The sequence below is a fragment of the Haliotis cracherodii genome, unplaced genomic scaffold (genome assembly GCF_022045235.1).
Source record: "Haliotis cracherodii isolate W230 unplaced genomic scaffold, xgHalCrac1.p SCAF_5, whole genome shotgun sequence".
Lineage (NCBI taxonomy): Eukaryota > Metazoa > Mollusca > Gastropoda > Lepetellida > Haliotidae > Haliotis > Haliotis cracherodii.
The window spans coordinates 35,398,196-35,417,648 of NW_027266308.1; the positions used below are offsets into that span (position 1 = coordinate 35,398,196).

At 39.3% G+C, this 19,453-nt stretch overlaps 1 protein-coding gene across 1 annotated transcript; it reads right to left on the minus strand.

Moving 5' to 3' along the window:
• Nucleotides 1-13,444: 13,444 nt before the first annotated feature.
• Nucleotides 13,445-14,920, minus strand: LOC139443403 (uncharacterized). Its single transcript, XM_071224390.1, has 2 exons — nucleotides 14,866-14,920; nucleotides 13,445-13,908 (listed from the first exon to the last, which is right to left on the minus strand). The coding sequence occupies exons 1-2, from the start codon at nucleotides 14,918-14,920 to the stop codon at nucleotides 13,445-13,447; spliced, it is 519 nt and encodes a 172-aa protein (XP_071080491.1).
• Between the last annotated feature and the right edge of the window lie 4,533 nt (nucleotides 14,921-19,453).

Sequence of the window (19,453 nt, forward strand, 5' to 3'; positions counted from 1 at the left end):
TGGAATGAACATATAAGTGTCATTTAGGCTGGACAATTGTGGGATTTAATGTTTTTGAATACTGATATATGTACGTACCTTATCGTAGGCATTACTATATCCTCTTGTTGATGCAATAAGGGGCGGTCGGGTAGCCTGGTGGTTTAAGCGTTCGCTCGTCACGCCAAAGACCCGGGTTCGATTCCCGACATGGGTACAATGTGTGAAGCCCATTTCTGGGGTCCCCCGCCGTGATATTGCTGGAATATTGCTAAAAGCGGCGTAAACCATACTCACTCACTATTGATGCAATACTTGTATACTAGTATATATCGATGTGCACAGTATCTCTCTGTCTGTCTCTCCCTCCGTCTCTCTCTCCGTATTTGAGGAACGAGACCATATAAATGAAAACAAAAGTACTGAAATAATGCATATGTATTTTATAACATGTTTATAGTTTCGATTTTATAACAAAACAACAACGGTATTACGTTAATAACATTTACCACTGGGGTATATAAATAAATACATTATCTTGGATGAATGTGACAAATCCATCACATCGAACACATGAGTTCCCGGACTCTTCTATTTAATAGTAAGCTTCCATTGTTCCGAAACGAGGGTAGCACTGATGCACAGTAACCCCTGACGTCATATGACTGTCCATCACATCTCGCTCTTTTGGGAGTCTCATTGTCACATGACACATCACGTGATCGTTTCCTCTTCACTGGTCTCTGACTTCCGGTATATGGAAGTCCTGGCGAAGCGTCTTTACCTACACATCCTGTAATTGATTTCAATCGTGTGAGGTAATCGCCAACTACCAACTGACAACGACTTGAAGTAGGGACATGGTCGACTGGCACATCCCGACGTACACTTTGAACAAGAGTGTCTAATGTGAACCCGCGGCCTTGGTTGACTTCTGGGTAAATGAGGTTCTGGTATATTGCGTCAAGGGCATATTTAGACAGATGCATCTGTTCTGCTTTGTGTTGTTCTGTGTGGTGTACTGGGGAGTGTTGGTATTGAGCTGGAAATTTGGAGCTGCTTGTCAAACAGGCAGGATCTAGTTGTGACGTTTGGGGATGTCGTCGTACTTGGTGATGATCAATTGGAGCTGGAGTCTTGCATGTAATTTTGTCGCTGTTGCAGTCACTTATATTGGCCTTGTATTCTGGCTCGTGCTTTTCTGAAAAAAAGAATGTAACACATAATTATATGAAAACTATGGACATCAAACAGAAACAGCTTTCCTTTTGCGTTCATTCGAAGGGTAGTTCGGAGATATGTAAGGTAATGGTGAAGACAATATTAATATAATTCCAAAAAGAAAAAAAGTTGTTTCCGCAACATTTCATTATCATGTTCGCAGACACCATCCTGGGATACTACTTAGTAATAAGAAACAAAAGTAAACATGCAAACTGGCTACTTACCTATGATTGACAACAAATCTTGTAACAAGTCATCGGCTGTGTCAGTCGTGTCTTGCGTTGGACTTGGTATCAGTTCCACGGCTCCATCGGCTTCAAATGGTACAGACGATGTGACGGACAAAGCCATCTCGGAAGTATCCACAAAAGAAGAAGACGAGGCAATTAAAAGGGCCGGTTGGTTCTTATGCTGAGGGTCGTCCAGACCCGGGAACCTACTAAAGTCCAAGGAATATGCGATATTTGTGTCGATACACAAAGGTTGGCGAAGATGAGATGGTATATCCATATTGAGAAGAATGTCAGCACATGCAGCTCTAACGCCAAGAAATGTGAGGTTCCACTGAATGCACAAGACAGATATGCCCCTTTCCGAATGGTTCACTGCATTATATCTGTTCCTGTAGTACTGTTGTTATTAAGCCAATCTGCTGCCTTGAGAAATAGATGTTACTAATACGCTATACATCCGGGGTTAGAGTTAATTAAGTCAACTCACCTTTCTTGTTTATTGTGACAGATAAGGAAGTAAACTAGATAGATATTGGTCCTGCTTCGCTGGGTCTCAATGGACACAGACAATGGGTGTTGTAAATACACCCCAGGGGTAGCTCATCAGAGAGTGTTATCTCTCGAAGCGGTGTCGTCACAACTGTAAGTGGCTGGCTGCCGCCCTGTCGGTGGTAATCTATTATGTATTGCGGCGTCCGGGTCCACCTGTGACCGCTCTTAATTAAGTGATCTGTATTAATAAGATGAAAATGAACTCATCATGGGTGACGCGTGGCCCTGTAAACATGCGTATGCAGTCTGATTTGTCCTGAGCAAATTGGCGCAGTGCTAATTAAAGCTAATGCAATGCATTTGTTTTTATCTTTTAATGATTTAACAGAAGATATGCAAGTATTCCGACTCAGGTGAAAAAGGTACTTACAGTTGCGGGATAATTCAATAGTCTCCTATGCAATGACAAGCAGCGTGTACCACATGCACACAAAGTTACAGAGCGGACAGACAGACAAATATTCTATTAAAGTCTCACCTCTTTAAAATCTGATTAAGGTAAAGAAATAAAAGTGTGTAGACCTTATAAACACTCAAAATGAAATACAGTAAAATATAACGAGCCATCCCATGCGGATTTTTGAGCGAGAGACCATAAAAGCTATATGCAATAATAACATCTGCAAATAACGAGGTTAACATTAAAATGTATCCTATAAGACCTAACATCGATCTTTAGGCGATAATGGCACGGCAGGTCTTAACAAATAGTGAAAATAAATATAGGCTAGAGTGTATAAAAGCTGCTTTCCTAATAGCATTATAGTCATCAAAGTTCTACTTCATTGCATCTAAAAAGCAGCTCCGATCATTCAGTTTCAAACATGTAACAATTAAAAAACGTGTTTTCATCTCCTTCTTCATGGGAGCATGAGGGACAAACTCAATCAGAAAGAAGGTGGTTGGTCATCACCACATCTGAATCTTGCAGGATCGCTTCTGACATAATGTTCAGCCGGGTATAATTTCTTACAGTACAGTAATGCCTCAGTTTATTTCGGCCACTCACTCTTTTACTCTCAGTCTGTACGTCTTTCCACCAGTTATTAAAAAAATGCTTCACATAATTCTTTGTGTTTCCGACACAGCATGATGGTTGCAATATCTGATGTTATGGGTATGATGTGGGATAGCTGTAACTTGTCTAGTTGTTGATGAATTCTAAAAGTCCTATTATGTTTTGTTCTAATGGCCCATTGGTAGCTCCGCTGAAACATGTGATGTGTTATCCGTCTTTGGTGCAGGTTTCGTATACGCATATAGGGCCGTATGACATTGCTTCATTGATGAATATGAGTGAGTGAGTGAGTATGGTTTTACGCCGCTTTTAGAAATATTCCAGCAATATCACGACAGGGGACACCAGAAATGGGCTTACATTGTACCCATGTCGGGAATCGAACCCGAGTCTTCGGCGTGACGAGCGATCGCTTAAACCACTAGGCTACCCGACCGCCCCTTGATGAATATGAGGGTAGGTCCAACCCATGTCTCCATGTACTGCATTGTTGAGTGCAAACTTCCTTAATCCCAAGAAAAACCGATAATAGTGCCAAAATCTTTTCCATATTAATGAGAAATATCTACTTACAGTAGAGCCAATTGTACGATTCCGACAATATCATAAGTATGTATTTATGAACCTAAAACCTGTTTAATATCTTAATGTACTAAATATTCGTTTGCGCACAAATATGAAAGAGTTTTCGTGACAGCTTTATTATGAATACAGAGCCACATTCTAAATAGTCCAAATTATAAAATGAACGAAACAAGCATTTCTTTGCATTTCATACTAAGAATGACCAAATGAAGGGCGAAATTTATATGTATTGAATTTAAGAAAATAAACAATTTGGACTAATTGAGACTGCCTTGTTTGACCACATTAGGCATGTGGTATTTTGGACCAAATTTATCGAATTCAACATTTTAATCGTAATCTCTTCTATTGCCTTGGGCGAGCAGCACAGAATAGAGATGAATTCATTTGGTCCTGGTTGTGCGATTAACATAATCTATCCGATTAAAGAAGATCGCACCTTATGCTAAGCCCTAAGAAGGATCATCTTTAAGGGTTCATGTCCCGTGTCTCTTGCCATTTCTGTCTGGGCATGATCTAATGTCGCGAAGTCAGTACAGCTTTCGCCTTTTAAATATGTCTCCACGCAGTTATATTTGTCTATAGCCGTTCTGGGTGATAAAGGAATTGATTTCTGTAAGATTGCTTAGATTTTTTATTTACCCCGTGCTACATAATGCACACAGAACACAATTCTTACTTAGTTTAGTTGTTTCATGATAATTTCGTAATTAGAGAGCGATGGGGGCGGGGGAGAGAGAGAGAGAGTGTCGTGCTCGTGGATATCATGTAAAAGTATTGATATGCGAGAGGGGTTGTTTCATGTTTCGGGCTCTCCATCTGTACAGACATACACATGGACCTTATCGGCAACTTACTTACATAATTGAGGTTTTAACGTGCGCTTTCCGACAAAAGCGTATTTCCCGCACGGGATGCTTAATAAATCGAGAAAAATAATTGAATTTTGAAATATGCAAAAGGTATTGGCAACTTGGTGTTTTTACGTGCGCTTTCCGACTTTATGCGTATTTCGCACTATCGGCAAGTGCTGGGGTGCTGCATAATGTTCTAGACTTACTTACTTACTTTGGAGATTTAACGTGCGCTTTCCGACTGATGCGTATTTCGCACACGGGCCCGGCCAGGCCATTTAATGTGTTTCCGAAAGGGGCGAAGGTGGCCTGTGCAACCCTAAGAGGGGGCTTTAGGGGTTGCTTATATATAATTTGGGAATTTTGAGATTTGGAATAGATGCCGATGGGGTTGGGGAGGAGAACTAAGGGAGCTGGGTATGGTGGATGTTTGTTTGTTTATGTGATTTTGATTTGGTAGGTTATTTTAGATGCGTTTTATTAGTTCCGTTTTGATTAAGAATACGCCTAAGGCCTTGAAGTTTTCTAGTTTATTTTGTGGGTTTAGTATTGCTTCTAGAGTGAGAGCCTTGTTTAGATTGAGGGTGGTTTGTAATGCGGTTCGATGTGTGAGGTAGTGTGTGCAGTGGATGAGTGCGTGTTCTGAGGTTTCTAGTTGTTTGCAATATGGGCAGTTACCTGTAGTGTGTTTTTTAATTTTTTTAGGTGGTTATTTAGGTTGGTGTGTCCTGTTTGGAGTTTAGTGATTACTCTGTCGATTTTTTTTGATGGATGGAGAATTTTTGGTTTGGTTAGTGGTTTGCTGAGCACCTTTTTGATTTGGCTATTTGAGTTTAGATATAGGTTATGCCATTTTTTGGTGATTTTTTGCTTGTTTACACTTTTAATTTCTGATTTTGAGATGGGTAAGTTTAAGCTTATTTCTGGGATTTTGAGGGATAGTTTAGCTGCTTAATCGGCGTTTTCATTACCGTATATTCCTACGTGGGCGGGGATCCACAAGAAGGTTATTTGTTTGCCTGCCTTAGTTAGGTCGTTGGAGTTTTTAAGTATTTGATTTATTAATTTAGGTCGGTTTTTGGTATTTTTGTTTTGGGGGGCTTGCAGTCCACTTAGGGAGTCGGTAAGTATTAGGATTTTTTTTGGTGGTTTTTGGATTCTTGAATATGGAGGGCTGAGGCCATGCCCATTAGTTCTGCCGTGAATATTGATTGGTTATTTGGGAGTCGGAAGGATTGTGTGGTTTTAGTTGGTTGTGTGGTATGGACTCCGAAACCCGTGTGTTTGGAGGTCGGATCTGAGGATCCGTCCGTGTAAATGTGACACCAATTTGGCCAATTTTCGTGTATGTATGCTAGTGTGGTAGTTTTAGCTATGTTTGGGTCGGTTTGTTTATTTATTTGGCTAGCTAGTGTTGTGTCTATTTTGGGTATTTTAAGTTTAGGGGTGAAGATATTTGATTGTTTGCAGTTTTGTTTAAGATTTTTAATTTGGTGTTCATTTAGGTAGTTTGTTATTCTTTGGGATATTGGGGTTCTAGACATCCAGAAACATTGAAATAACTTTGAAGTTTTGCCCCAAAGCTAATTAGAACTCAATTAACAAATCACAAGCTCTAGTTGTAATTGCGATCCACGCTTTGATTCGTGACGTATTTATTGCTGGAACAATATCAGGTGCGAGGAGAACCTCTGACAGGTAACTCAATTAGACCGGCGTCTCGGTGTCAATGGTGCAATCAGCATTGTGAAAACCTATCACTCACCAGATAATTAGTACCGTCGCGACAGTAGGAGTAGATGATGTCAGCTTGTGACTGATTCATACTGATGTAAAGTCGCCCATATTGGTTCGAACCTCATTGGCTGAACTAAATAAACAAAGTCGGTGGAATATGGTTATATTCGGCTGCATGCAGTAAGGCCTATACTAACAATGGATGTCCCTCAACAACTACTTCAGCCCCTCACCATCGACACCAACATCACTTACGATCTGGATATGTCCAAGTTCCCAGGTGTGGACGACCCACAACATATGTACCATCCTGCTCTATTGATAGCATCTCCCGAGACCTACGGGTCATGGTTGTTGGCTTTGGAAGACCATGGCACCGCGCCTGATCATGAAACATGTGAAGCAAACGACTTATTTGAACTCATAGGTATGTCACGAACTTTACTCTACCGCGATAATGGCTGTTAGTAATGTAACATAATCTTTGTAAATGAATGCCATCAATAAGCGTTACTGTTGGCATACAAAATTGTGACAATTATTGTTGTCGAAAGACTCGGTTTTGTAATATGCTTTTTTCTCCTGTTTGCAGAGACCTGCGATTTTAATGAGACCTCAGATATTGGTCCGGATTCCGAGGCTTTGGAGAACTTCCTACATGATGTCATAGACTGTACCACAGTGGAGGACATATTGTGCTCGTCCATTATTGTTGATACAGAAGATCTCCCCCCAGAGAACACTTTAACAGGCGTGGCATCAAATAATGGCACGGGGCATCCTGCAGTAAGATGTCGTAAACGGAAATCTTCTGATGACGAGCAAGTTATGGATCTTAAACGGAACAAGTTCGCCGATGATTCCGTGTTGCTGCGGAACGTAGTGGAAAACTTGTATATGTCCTACCTACCCACTCAGCAACCTTGCTGTTGCCCCAGGGAATCCTGAAGACGCCAAGCCTAAACATATCCTAATTAAAAACATCACTGACTCTGCAAAAATTTGTGAAGGTGCAATGGATATATTCCTGAACTAGCTATAGAAAATGGAACTTGATGACAGTGCTGATTTTCAAAATAGATTTACATCTTGTGATATGTTTTTTCTGAATTTGCTATTTGCTTGTTAAATCTGTTATTTTTATTGTGTTATTCATGGAAACAATAAAACTTGACCAATGTATTAGTGACTAGTTACGTGATATTTAAAGATTCTAATTTGCAAGAATGAATAATACACGAAAAGCTATTTCGTAATAACGAAATGACATAGCAAGGATTTTGAATGAATTCACAGAATAAATGTGGAAAAAACATTTATGCATCACTATCAAAAAGTGATGATAGCAGGTACTTGCGAAAAGGCAGGCGTATCCTGCCCTATCGATGGCACCCATCATAAACACATGCAAAGGCAAGTCAATTGTGTATCTAAAATTTTACTTGTACCATATGTCCCCCTTTTTTAATTATTTTTGTGACTGCCTTTGAATGTGTTCGTGGTGGATGCCACCAGTGGGGTGGGATACGCTTACAGTTTCGCAAACACATGGGCACACCAGAAGCCTATTATTGTAATTTCGAATTTCTGGTTTTTTCAGCACCATACCCGTGCTCGTAGGTTTCGCCAAAGTGGACAATGACACGATGAAGCTGACACACCGCGGCATGATATAACTGGAATACCGTCATAAGTTGCGTCAGACCAAACACACTCACTCCACCGGGTTCCGACCTGCTTCAGCTCTGATAAATATGTGACCCGTGAACATTCCGTGAACCCGTCTTCAGCAACCCATGATTGCCGTAAAAGGTGGCTATGCTTGTCGTAAAAGGCGACTAACGGGAGCGGGTGGTCAGGCTCTCTGCCTTGGTTGAAGCGTGCCATCGATCCCAATTGCGTGGATCGATGTTCATTATATCAATCACTGCATTGTCTGGCCCAGAATTGATTATTTACAGACCGCCATCGTATAGCTTGGATATTGCTGAGTGTGGCGTTAAACAACAAACCAATCAACCAATTGATAAGTATTTAAATCGAAAGATTCACTAATGCTTCCAAACAACTCGTAGTCAACACTGCAGGAAAACTGTATGCATATCCAAAATTGTGAATCACATATGAACACCGATTTATGATATTATCTAAATTTGGTCGGTTATTATGGTTTTAGATGCGTTTTATTTGTTCCGTTTTGATTAAGAATACGCCTAAGGCCTTGAAGTTTTCTAGTTTATTTTGTGGGTTTAGTATTGCTTCTAGAGTGAGAGCCTTGTTTAGATTGAGGGTGGTTTGTAATGCGGTTCGATGTGTTAGGTAGTGTGTGCAGCGGATGAGTGCGTGTTCTGGGGTTTCTAGTTGTTTGCAGTGTGGGCAGTTACCTGTAGTGTGTTTTTTAATTTTTTTTAGGTGGTTATTTAGGTTGGTGTGTCCTGTTTGGAGTTTAGTGATTACTCTGTCGATTTTTTTTGATGGATGGAGAATTTTTGGTTTGGTTAGTGGTTTGCTGAGCACTCTTTTGATTTGGCTATTTGAGTTTAGATATAGGTTATGCCATTTTTTTGTGATTTTTTGTTTGTTTACACTTTTAATTTCTGATTTTGAGATGGGTAAGTTTAAGCTTATTTCTGGGATTTTGAGGGATAGTTTAGCTGCTTAATCGGCGTTTTCATTACCGTATATTCCTACGTGGGCGGGTATCCACAAGAAGGTTATTTGTTTGCCTGCTTTTGTTAGGTCGTTGGAGCTTTTAAGTATTTGATTTATTAATTTAGGTCGGTTTTTGGTATTTTTGTTTTGGAGGGCTTGTAGTCCACTTAGGGAGTCAGTAAGTATTAGGATTTTTTGGTGGTTTTTGGATTCTTGATTGTGGAGGGCTGAGGCCATGCCCATTAGTTCTGCCGTGAATATTGATTGGTTATTTGGGAGTCGGAAGGATTGTGTGGTTTTAGTTGGTTGTGTGGTATGGACTCCGAAACCCGTGTGTTTGGAGGTCGGATCTGAGGATCCGTCCGTGTAAATGTGACACCAATTTGGCCAATTTTCGTGTATGTATGCTAGTGTGGTAGTTTTAGCTATGTTTGGGTCGGTTTGTTTATTTATTTGGCTAGCTAGTGTTGTGTCTATTTTGGGTATTTTAAGTTTAGGGGTGAAGATATTTGATTGTTTGCAGTTTTGTTTAAGATTTTTAATTTGGTGTTCATTTAGGTAGTTTGTTATTCTTTGGGATATTGGGGTAAGTAAGGGTTGTTTACGAGATAGAGCTTGGTTTTTAGGGCTGATGTTTTGGTTTATTAAGCTTTGGATGAGAGGGTTTGATTGGGACGCGGCCCAGAAATTTAAGCTTAGCTGTTCCCTGCGTAGACTTAGTGGCATTTCTCCTGTTAAGGCCTGAAGTGAAGTGTAGGAGGTGACATGTTGGGTGCGTGTAATGAGTTTGAGGGCCTGATATTGTATTGAGTCAAGTTTTTTAGATAGAGATTTGTTTAGGGTGTTGTATATGGCGCAGCCGTAGTCTAGTTTTGATCTAATTAGGGATATGTAGAGAGAGAGGAGAATATCTTTGGAGGCTCCCCAGTTAGAGCCAGTTAGGCATCTTAGGGTGTTTAGGTCTTTACTGCATTTAGTTGTTAGGTTCTAGACATCCAGAAACATTGAAATAACTTTGAAGTATTGCCCCAGAAGCTAATTAGAACTCAATTAACAAATCACAAGCTAGTTGTGATTGCGATCCACGCTTTGATTCGTGACGTATTTATTGCTGGAACAATATCAGGTGCGAGAAGAACCTCTGACAGGTAACTCAATTAGACCGGCGTCTCGGTGTCAATGGTGCAATCAGCATTGTGAAAACCTATCACTCACCAGATAATTAGTACCGTCGCGACAGTAGGAGCAGATGATGTCAGCTTGTGACTGATTAATACTGATGTAAAGTCGCCATTATTGGTTCGAACCTCATTGGCTGAACTAAATAAACAAAGTCGGTGGAATATGGTTATATTCGGCTGCATGCAGTAAGGCCTATACTAACAATGGATGTCCCTCAACAACTACTTCAGCCCCTCACCATCGACACCAACATCACTTACGATCTGGATATGTCCAAGTTCCCAGGTGTGGACGACCCACAACATATGTACCATCCTGCTCTATTGATAGCATCTCCCGAGACCTACGGGTCATGGTTGTTGGCTTTGGAAGACCATGGCACCGCGCCTGATCATGAAACATGTGAAGCAAACGACTTATTTGAACTCATAGGTATGTCACGAACTTTACTCTATCGCGATAATGGCTGTTAGTAATGTAACATAATCTTTGTAAATGAATGCCATCAATAAGCGTTACTGTTGGCATACAAAATTGTGACAATTATTGTTGTCGAAAGACTCGGTTTGTAATATGCTATTTTCTCCTGTTTTCAGAGACCTGCGATTTTAATGAGACCTCAGATATTGGTCCGGATTCCGAAGCTTTGGAGAACTTCCTTGATGATGTCATAGACTGTACCACAGTGGAGGACATATTGTGCTCGTCCATTATTGTTGATACAGAAGAACTCCCTCCAGTGAACACTTTAACAGGCGTGGCATCAAATAATGGCACGGGGCATCCTGCAGTAAGATGTCGTAAACGGAAATCTTCTGATGACGAGCAAGTTATGGATCTTAAACGGAACAAGTTCGCCGATGATTCCGTGTTGCTGCGGAACGTAGTGGAAAACTTGTATATGTCCTACCTACCCACTCAGCAACCTTGCTGTTGCCCCAGGGAATCCTGAAGACGCCAAGCCTAAGAATATCCTAATTAAAAACATCACTGACTCTGCAAAAATTTGTGCAATGGATATATTCCTGAACTAGCTATAGAAAATGGAACTTGATGACAGTGCTGATTTTCAAAATAGATTTACATCTTGTGACATGTTTTTTCTGAATTTGCTATTTGCTTGTTAAATCTGTTATTTTTATTGTGTTATTCATGGAAACAATAAAACTTGACCAATGAATTAGTGACTAGTTACGTGATATTTAAATATTCTAATTTGCAAGAATGAATGATACACGAAAAGCTATTTCGTAATAACGAAATGACATAGCAAGGATTTTGGATGAATTCACAGAATAAATGTGAAAAAAACATTTATGCATCACTATCAAAAAGTGATGATAGCAGGTACTTACTTGAAAAGGCGAGCGTATCTTGCCCTATCGATGGCACCCGTCATAAACACATGCAAAGGCAAGTCAATTGTGTATCTAAAATTTTACTTGTACCATATATCCCCCTTTTTAAATTGTTTTTGACTGCCTTTGAATGTGTTCGTGGTGGGTGCCCCCAGTGGGGTAGGATACGCTTACAGTTTCGCAAACACATGGGCACACCAGAAGCCTATTATTGTAATTTCGAATTTCTGGGTTTGTCAGCACCATACCCGTGCTCGTAGGTTTCGCCAGAGTGGACAATGACACGATGAAGCTGACACACCGCGGCATGATATAACTGGAATACCGTCATAAGTTGCGTCAGACCAAACACACTCACTCCACCGGGTTCCGACCTGTTTCAGCTCTGATAAATATGTGACCCGTGAACATTCCGTGAACCCGTCTTCAGCAACCCATGATTGCCGTAAAAGGTGGCTATGCTTGTCGTAAAAGGCGACTAACGGGAGCGGGTGGTCAGGCTCTCTGACTTGGTTGAAGCATGACATCGATCCCAATTGCGTGGAACGATGCTCATTATATCAATCACTGGATTGTCTGGCCCAGACTCGATTATTTACAGACCGCCATCGTATAGCTGGGATATTGCCGAGTGCGGCGTTAAACAACAAACCAATCAACCAATTGATAAGTAATTAAATCGGAAGATTCATTGATGCTTCCAAACAACTCGTAGTCAACACACCAGGAAAACTGTATGCATATCCAAAATTGTGAATCACATATGAACACCGATTTATAATATTATCTAAATTTTACTGGTGCGACTACACATCTAATGACTGTTAATCGGTTTTTATTTTTTTATGTTCATTATATGGTTCAATATATAGTATTGTTTCTACATCACATTGTGCATACATCCCAATTTGACTACGAAATTAATGTAGGCACAAAGGAAACTCAGTTTAATCCCTATTGTGTAAATGGAATTAACCTATTGTTTGACTAATTTTCTCAGGATAAAAGTTTGTCAATATCTGTTGCCCAATTCAGGCTTGTACTGTTGCAGATACCTGAATTAACTATTGGTAAATAAACAAAACTGAGTAAAGGAATTATTACTATATAAACCGAAACAACAAAATGATTTAGAACCAATTAACTATTTTAAGATCACTGCAATTTACGTTTTATTTCATTGTTGTAAAAACAAGCCAAATCTTAAGCTGAGGAGACATGTTAATACATATGACTGTATAATCTTTATTTTCTTCCAGAGATCAAAACAATTTACGTTTTAATCCATTTATGTTCAAACAAGCCAGATCCTAAACTGAGTATGGACAAGTTTATCTCCTATCACAGGTGAAACAGGTATCAGTCGTCTACTTTCTGAGTATTAGAAGTTGTCATTTCATGACTGTAGGCACCGATTAAATGGATCTTCCAGATATACAGATATTCTGATTAATAATGTCAACAAATGAATTTAATAAATTTGATATGTGTATATGATATGAAAATGTCTTATAATTCGTAGTATTAGTATTTGTACATGTTTGTATCTGGTCTCTCGTAATTACTCAAAGAATATTGCACGTGCATTATTGATAAACGTATATTTTATATTTTAATGGTGTACATGCAGTAATGCGTTACAAAAGCAGCTGTATGTCTGCCCTTCAGAAATCAGTTTTCTGATGCTGGTGGTGTGATTTACATGATTAAGTATTTGGTTGGGATTTGTCTCTCCCTCAGTGTATTCTGCAAATGACAACCCATGTGAAGTAACACCGCTACTTTCCTATGGGTTACAAAGACCATTTCGTTGGTGAAAAGCACCGGTCTTTCATCGTCTAACAAGATGATAAACACCAACGACTGGACAATTTTAAGTTGTTTATTTTCATCAATTGTGAATATCGCACATACACATGTACTGATAAGCTCGTGACATTTGTATCTTTGAGAATATCCTTAATACAAACATGGTTTCACAGAACTCACGTACGACAAAGAGATAAACTAAAGGCAATTCAAGCAACACATGATAATGAATACGATCATTCAACAATGGATAGCAATGAATCAACGTCTGCATTGTCCCACTCGTCTTGGCACCACTTTCCTCCTGTCACCATTTGCGACTTTTGATTCATCTTGGGGAGATTCACAAGACTCATCTGAGGGAGTCTTGCATCTGAGCCGTTTCTGAGTGTCTTCTCCACACGACAGGTGATCTAAACGCTTCCGCTTTCCTGAAAGGGTTCCCCTTTTCACGGATGCTTCAGACAGTAATACACTGTCCTCGACCTGTGTCCGTGGAAGCCAAGAACACTGCAAATCAGAGGCAACATTGTCTTTGTCGGATAGAGTTTGTAATAGGGTGTCGTATGTGACACACTGGCCTTCGTTAACATCTGGGTAGATCAGGTTGTTGAAAATCATGTCCAAAGTGTACTGTGAGGATCTGCTGGAGGATGATTCGTGGTTATCAGATTGTTGGTTGCAGTCGTTTTGGCGAATAGATATTTGTTCATGATTCTGTCCATCTGAAAGTACGAAAGAAGAAGAACGTCAATAATTGGTTTTGCTGGGATCTCCACCACCATATTTCATTCATTTGACAAGCGAACTTTTTAACCACAAGGCAACCCCTCCATCCCATTTAATAAGGTATGGCAAAAGCAACTTTTGATTACATTTTTGGATAAATTATGCCGTTTTTAAATAAGTGGTACTTTGCTAAAATGGTTTGATGTTTAATACAGTTCAGAAAGTAGTAATAAACGGGTATATTTCCTAATTTAAGCCTGTGATTGAGGCGTACCTCAAGGATCGGAGTTGGGACCAATATTATTACTTCATATATGACCTTGGTTATATAGACATGGTGACCTAGAAAGATTTTCATTCTGGACATGAAATCGGAAAAATCTCAGAGCAATAAAATCCTGTAAAAATGTATAAAAAACCAGTTATTCATGGAAGGTATTCCCATTACAGAAGCTGAGACGCATAAACATTTAGGATTTTCCACAATAAATCCAACGATGCAGACGTGAATGCTCCTATAGATTCATTTAGTGACGTGCCGATGAAGATTCTTACACCGCTATAAAGCTCTAGAGACTACACTTTAACCGAGTAATGAGAGGTAGATATACATGATATGTTGTGATACATCGCTTCATGCAATAAATAAGAACTTGCGACCCATAAAGTTGTATGCTTCGTCATACAATGACAATACATTATTGATCGCAAGGAAATTCTGTGTACGTGTATAAGTGCTAGATATATAAAAAAAAATGACATGACAATTACACTAAAACTGTAAAGAACTGAGCAATCATTTGCAAGTCGGATACGTGATGCGATTAAAGATCTAAAAGCGGTTTGATTTAATACGTGTCAATAAATATCACTGGCCGGAAGGTAAATGTCCCTCACTGTTCAATTTAAAGATCACTGTCACGAAATACATGTTTAAATCAAGTATATGTTACCCATGTTAGAGAAGACGTCTTGTAGAAGACTCTCACTTAGACAAGGCATATCCATGTTGCGGTAACAGATTCAGGCAGATCCACTATGGGTGTCGACGGGTGATCCTATGTTGTGGCTCACGAGAGGACGTAGGTGCATGATGGCCCTGCGTCGTGGTATAGCTAAATATAGATAAGGTGAGATGACAGTGAGTGAGGTCTCACTTGCTCATGGTATTATGTTTTGTCATGTAAACCTCTAACAGTGTGTGCACCAATTCCTGAAGATTATGTGACAATGTTGTTTATCCCTTTTAATTGGTAAAGTACCAACACCACTTAACGTCCCTGACACCATGGCCTCAATCTCATTGTGCTGGACGCCGTTTCAAATGCACTGAGACATGCAAGCCCACTCTCCCTCGGCTTATGGTGGAAGGTGTGGATAAGGATTCTGCAAGGATTTAAAGTAAAAACCTTGCAAAAACAGCAATAGGTGATAATCTCCTATTGATCTACAGATAGAGGTATTATAACACTTTAGGGTGGAATTAAGAAATGAGGTGTGGAGATGACTTCGTGTACATGGTTAATACAAGGTGTACAACAGTCACCGAACAAAAAACACCAAAAAATGCCATAACCTATATCAAAACTCAAATAGCCAAATCAAAAAGGTTCTCCAAAAAACCCTAACCAAACCAAAACTTCTACATCCGTCCAAAAAAATCGACAGAGTAATCACTAAACTCCAAACAGGACATACCAACCTAAATAACCACCTCAAAATAATAAGAAAACATGCAACAGGAACCTGCCCACATTGCAAACAACAAGAAACCCCAGAACACGCACCCACTACCTAACACACCGAACTACACTACAAACCACCCTAAATCTAAATAAGGCTCTTACTCTAGAAGCAATCCTAAATCCACAAAATAAAATAGAAAAATTCAAAGCCTTAGGCGTATACTTAATCAAAACAGGACTAATAAATCGCATTTAAAACCCCAATAAACTACCAAAACCAAACCACATAATCAAACAAACAAACTTCTATACTCATGTCCCTTAGCTCGCCCCCCAAACTCTCTTGGCATTTTTTCCAAATCTCAAATTTTCCAAAATTCTATATAAGCAACCACTAAAACCCCCCCTTCTGGATTGCCAAACAACTTTTTCCCCTTTTCGGAAACACATTAAATGGCTTGGCCGGGCCCGTGTGCGAAATACGCTGCAGTCGGAAAGCGCACGTAAAATCTCCATTATAGGTAAGTAAGTAAGTCACCGAAAGCGCAGTGGGCTTCTTGAATAGGATAGCTGCGCCGAGCTTGGATCATTGTTGCTTGTGGATTCAGAAGTATTGAGGAAGTCAGCTAGTTATACATTCAGAATCTGAATTGAAAATTAGTCATATGTTTATAAATGTACATCAATCTTTAAAATTGAATGTTAGAGAATAATCAGTCTCGAATATCTACCCCAGATTTCTTAGGGCGTACATGGCACAAAAGAGATGATAATCATATGACTGTGTCACTAAAAATCAATCATCATTTTTTTCTAAACAATATAATAACAATTAATATTGATTTTTTGTTGTTGTTGTTTAAGGCCGCTTTTAAAAGTATTCCAGTTATATCGCGGCGTGTCAGCTTAATGTGGGAGGAAAGCCCGAAGTGATGCAGGTCTAAGACGTTTACCACTTCGGTGAAACCCACGAGCACGGGTATGGTGCTGACAAACCTAGAAACATAATTGGGGTGAACCGGGATTCGAACCCACAATCATAGGTTTCTGCCCAAGGGACGCAACTCTGCACAGCGAATCGCAACGCCTTAGACGACTGGGCCAACTGTGCCCCCTAAAAAATAATATTGAACAAGATGATGGTTATACTGTACAAATATTGGGTGACATTTAACCTTTTGCTTGAAAATCTGTACGAACATTTGAACAGAAACACATCCATAAACACGCCTATATACAGTCAGAGCCAAAGGTGCTTATCTATTATGCATATGAATTTTGAAAAGTGAACCTCATTCTCGACTGCGCGATTGCTACATAATTTGCAAATACGGTTCTCAAAATGAGTTTAAAATAAAAGTTAAATGTGCTAATTAGCGAACTCTGATGAGGGCACAGTAAATCTAAATGTGTATCTATAATTCTTGGCAAAGTGTTGAGTCATGGCATCATTATTTCTGTGACAGCAGTAGGTGTGAGTGACAAGTAATACAACCCAGGCTTTCTCGTTCCGGACCACTGGTGCTGTTGGTCATAGCATATTAATCAGCCTGTAGGTAGCGTCGCGACAGAAATAATATACTACTTGTTCCAGTGACTGAAGTATATGTAGGTCAGTAAACCTTGGCTCAACATTCCTATTCTGACTTTAGCCATATGTTCCCTTGTTTTTGTTCAGGGGGCACGGGTGGCCCAGTCGTCTAAGGCGCCGCGATTCGCTGTGCAGAGTTGGGTCCCTTGGGAAACCTATGATTGTGGGTTCGAATCCCGGTTCGCCCCAATTATGTTTCTAGGTATGTCAGCACCATACCCGTGCTCGTGGGTTTCACCGAAGTGGTAAACGTCTGAGACCTGCATCACGTCGGGCTTTTCTCCCACATCAAGCTGACACGCCGCGATATAATTGGAATACTGTTAAAAGCGGCGTTAAACCCAACTCACTCACTCACTCACTCAGGTGAACACTTGTCTTTTTGCGAACGCCTTGTAGCATCACTATTCGATAGAGATTCATTAACATATATGATGTCGTTAGAAACGTACAATGGACAAAGGAACTCTACATTTAGTAGAAATCTGTTATCATTGTCATTTTTATGTCGCTTTTATTTATTTTGGTTAATAAGACATCACTTCTGATCAAGACGGCTGTAAAAATGAACAACGTTTTGGGTTCACTGGTGAAGGCTAAATGATTGAATACAAAATTTGAAAGCCTCGGTCAATTGCGCGTTGAACAGTATGTTATGGCTGTGTCTTATAAAGGCGTGTCAGTTGAATGTGAGAAAAAAGCCCGAACGGTGGGTGTCGTACATGTTTACTACGTTTGTGAGTTAGAGAGTATGGTTTTCCATCACTTAAAGTAATAAACCAGTAATATCACGGCGGGGGACATCACAAATGGAGTTAACATATTGTATCCATGCGAGGAATCGAACACAGGCTCTCGGCTCAGCTTCAATTCAATATTAAATAGATTCCAGCCTTCTTAATTTTATTCATTTAACAAATCAGGAAAAAAACATTTTTGTCAATTGCATGGCAACTAAACATGGAGCAAGTGATAACTGGTTATCTCAATAACTATAAACAATTAGGAAAACCAATAAGATAAAATAATAACATTTATTTATAATAACTTACAACATTTATTAACAACGTGACCAAAAGAAACAAGATTAACGCTTGAACATTGTCATTCGTTTATATGTAGGCACCTTCATTCTTATACCGTGATGCATGCCATGTGCCACACCTGGATGACTAAAAAAATATATAATGTCAAAACATGTACGTCATATCGCGAGGTGTAAAAAACATTGATGTTTAAAGGTCAAATAGGGTTTGTCAGAAAATATGTTATGAGGTTTAAAAATCTCGTAGCAACCCATGGATACATAGTGACTGTATCTGATAATATATGTTTCATTTTGAAGTCACTAGTTAAGTAACTAAATTGTAAACCACTTTTTAAAAATCATAATGAATAATGTGTTATGAGAAAGATATCAATAAAACAGAGTTATGACGATATGGGTAAAGAAAAGTAAATAATGGACAATGTAGCTTAGATCATCGTAAAATTGATAAACTTGGGCCACTTAAGTTATTGAATATTTTTTAAAATTACAATGATTAAAACGTTTTATAAAGACATCAAACTTTTTATGAGTTCACGTAATATAAGTTACGGTATACAGATGTAAACATTAAAACATGTACGTGTGTATATATACATATGTACATATGGGTACGTGTTAATAATTTGCATCTTTTTGTAGAAATCTTTCGGATTCGCCCACTCTATGAAGCTTTTAGTCAGGTTACATTAACTAGCATTGGGTTAAAATGTGACCTTGTATTGATAGTACTAAACTCTGGTATATTTATTGTAAAAACAAGCATACCAAAAGCGGAATATATTGAACCAACAATCGCATGCCTGTAAATGGCCAACCCTAATTAAAGTCTAATTAACAAATCAAAACCTTCACTGCAATCCATGAGTTGACTCATGACGTGCTTATTGCTGGAACAATGGTAGATAAGAAAGAAACAACTGGCAAGAAACACATCTGTGCACGTGAGCTCCTTTCATTTGTGAACCAACGCTGTCAAAATCAAGCACTCAGTTGGTAATTAGTGTTGTCGCGACAGGGAGAGTAAATCATGTCAGCTGTGACCTACTTTCGAAATGTCATATGTGTTTGAGTTTCATTGGTTTATTTCCATATAATGAGACGCAAAAGATATACAACGTGGACGTATGAAAAGTGGGAGATGTTTGCTGGTAAGATAATGTGCGGGTATATGTTACATTTAAATTTGTTAAACCTCCAATACCAGTTCCAGCTAA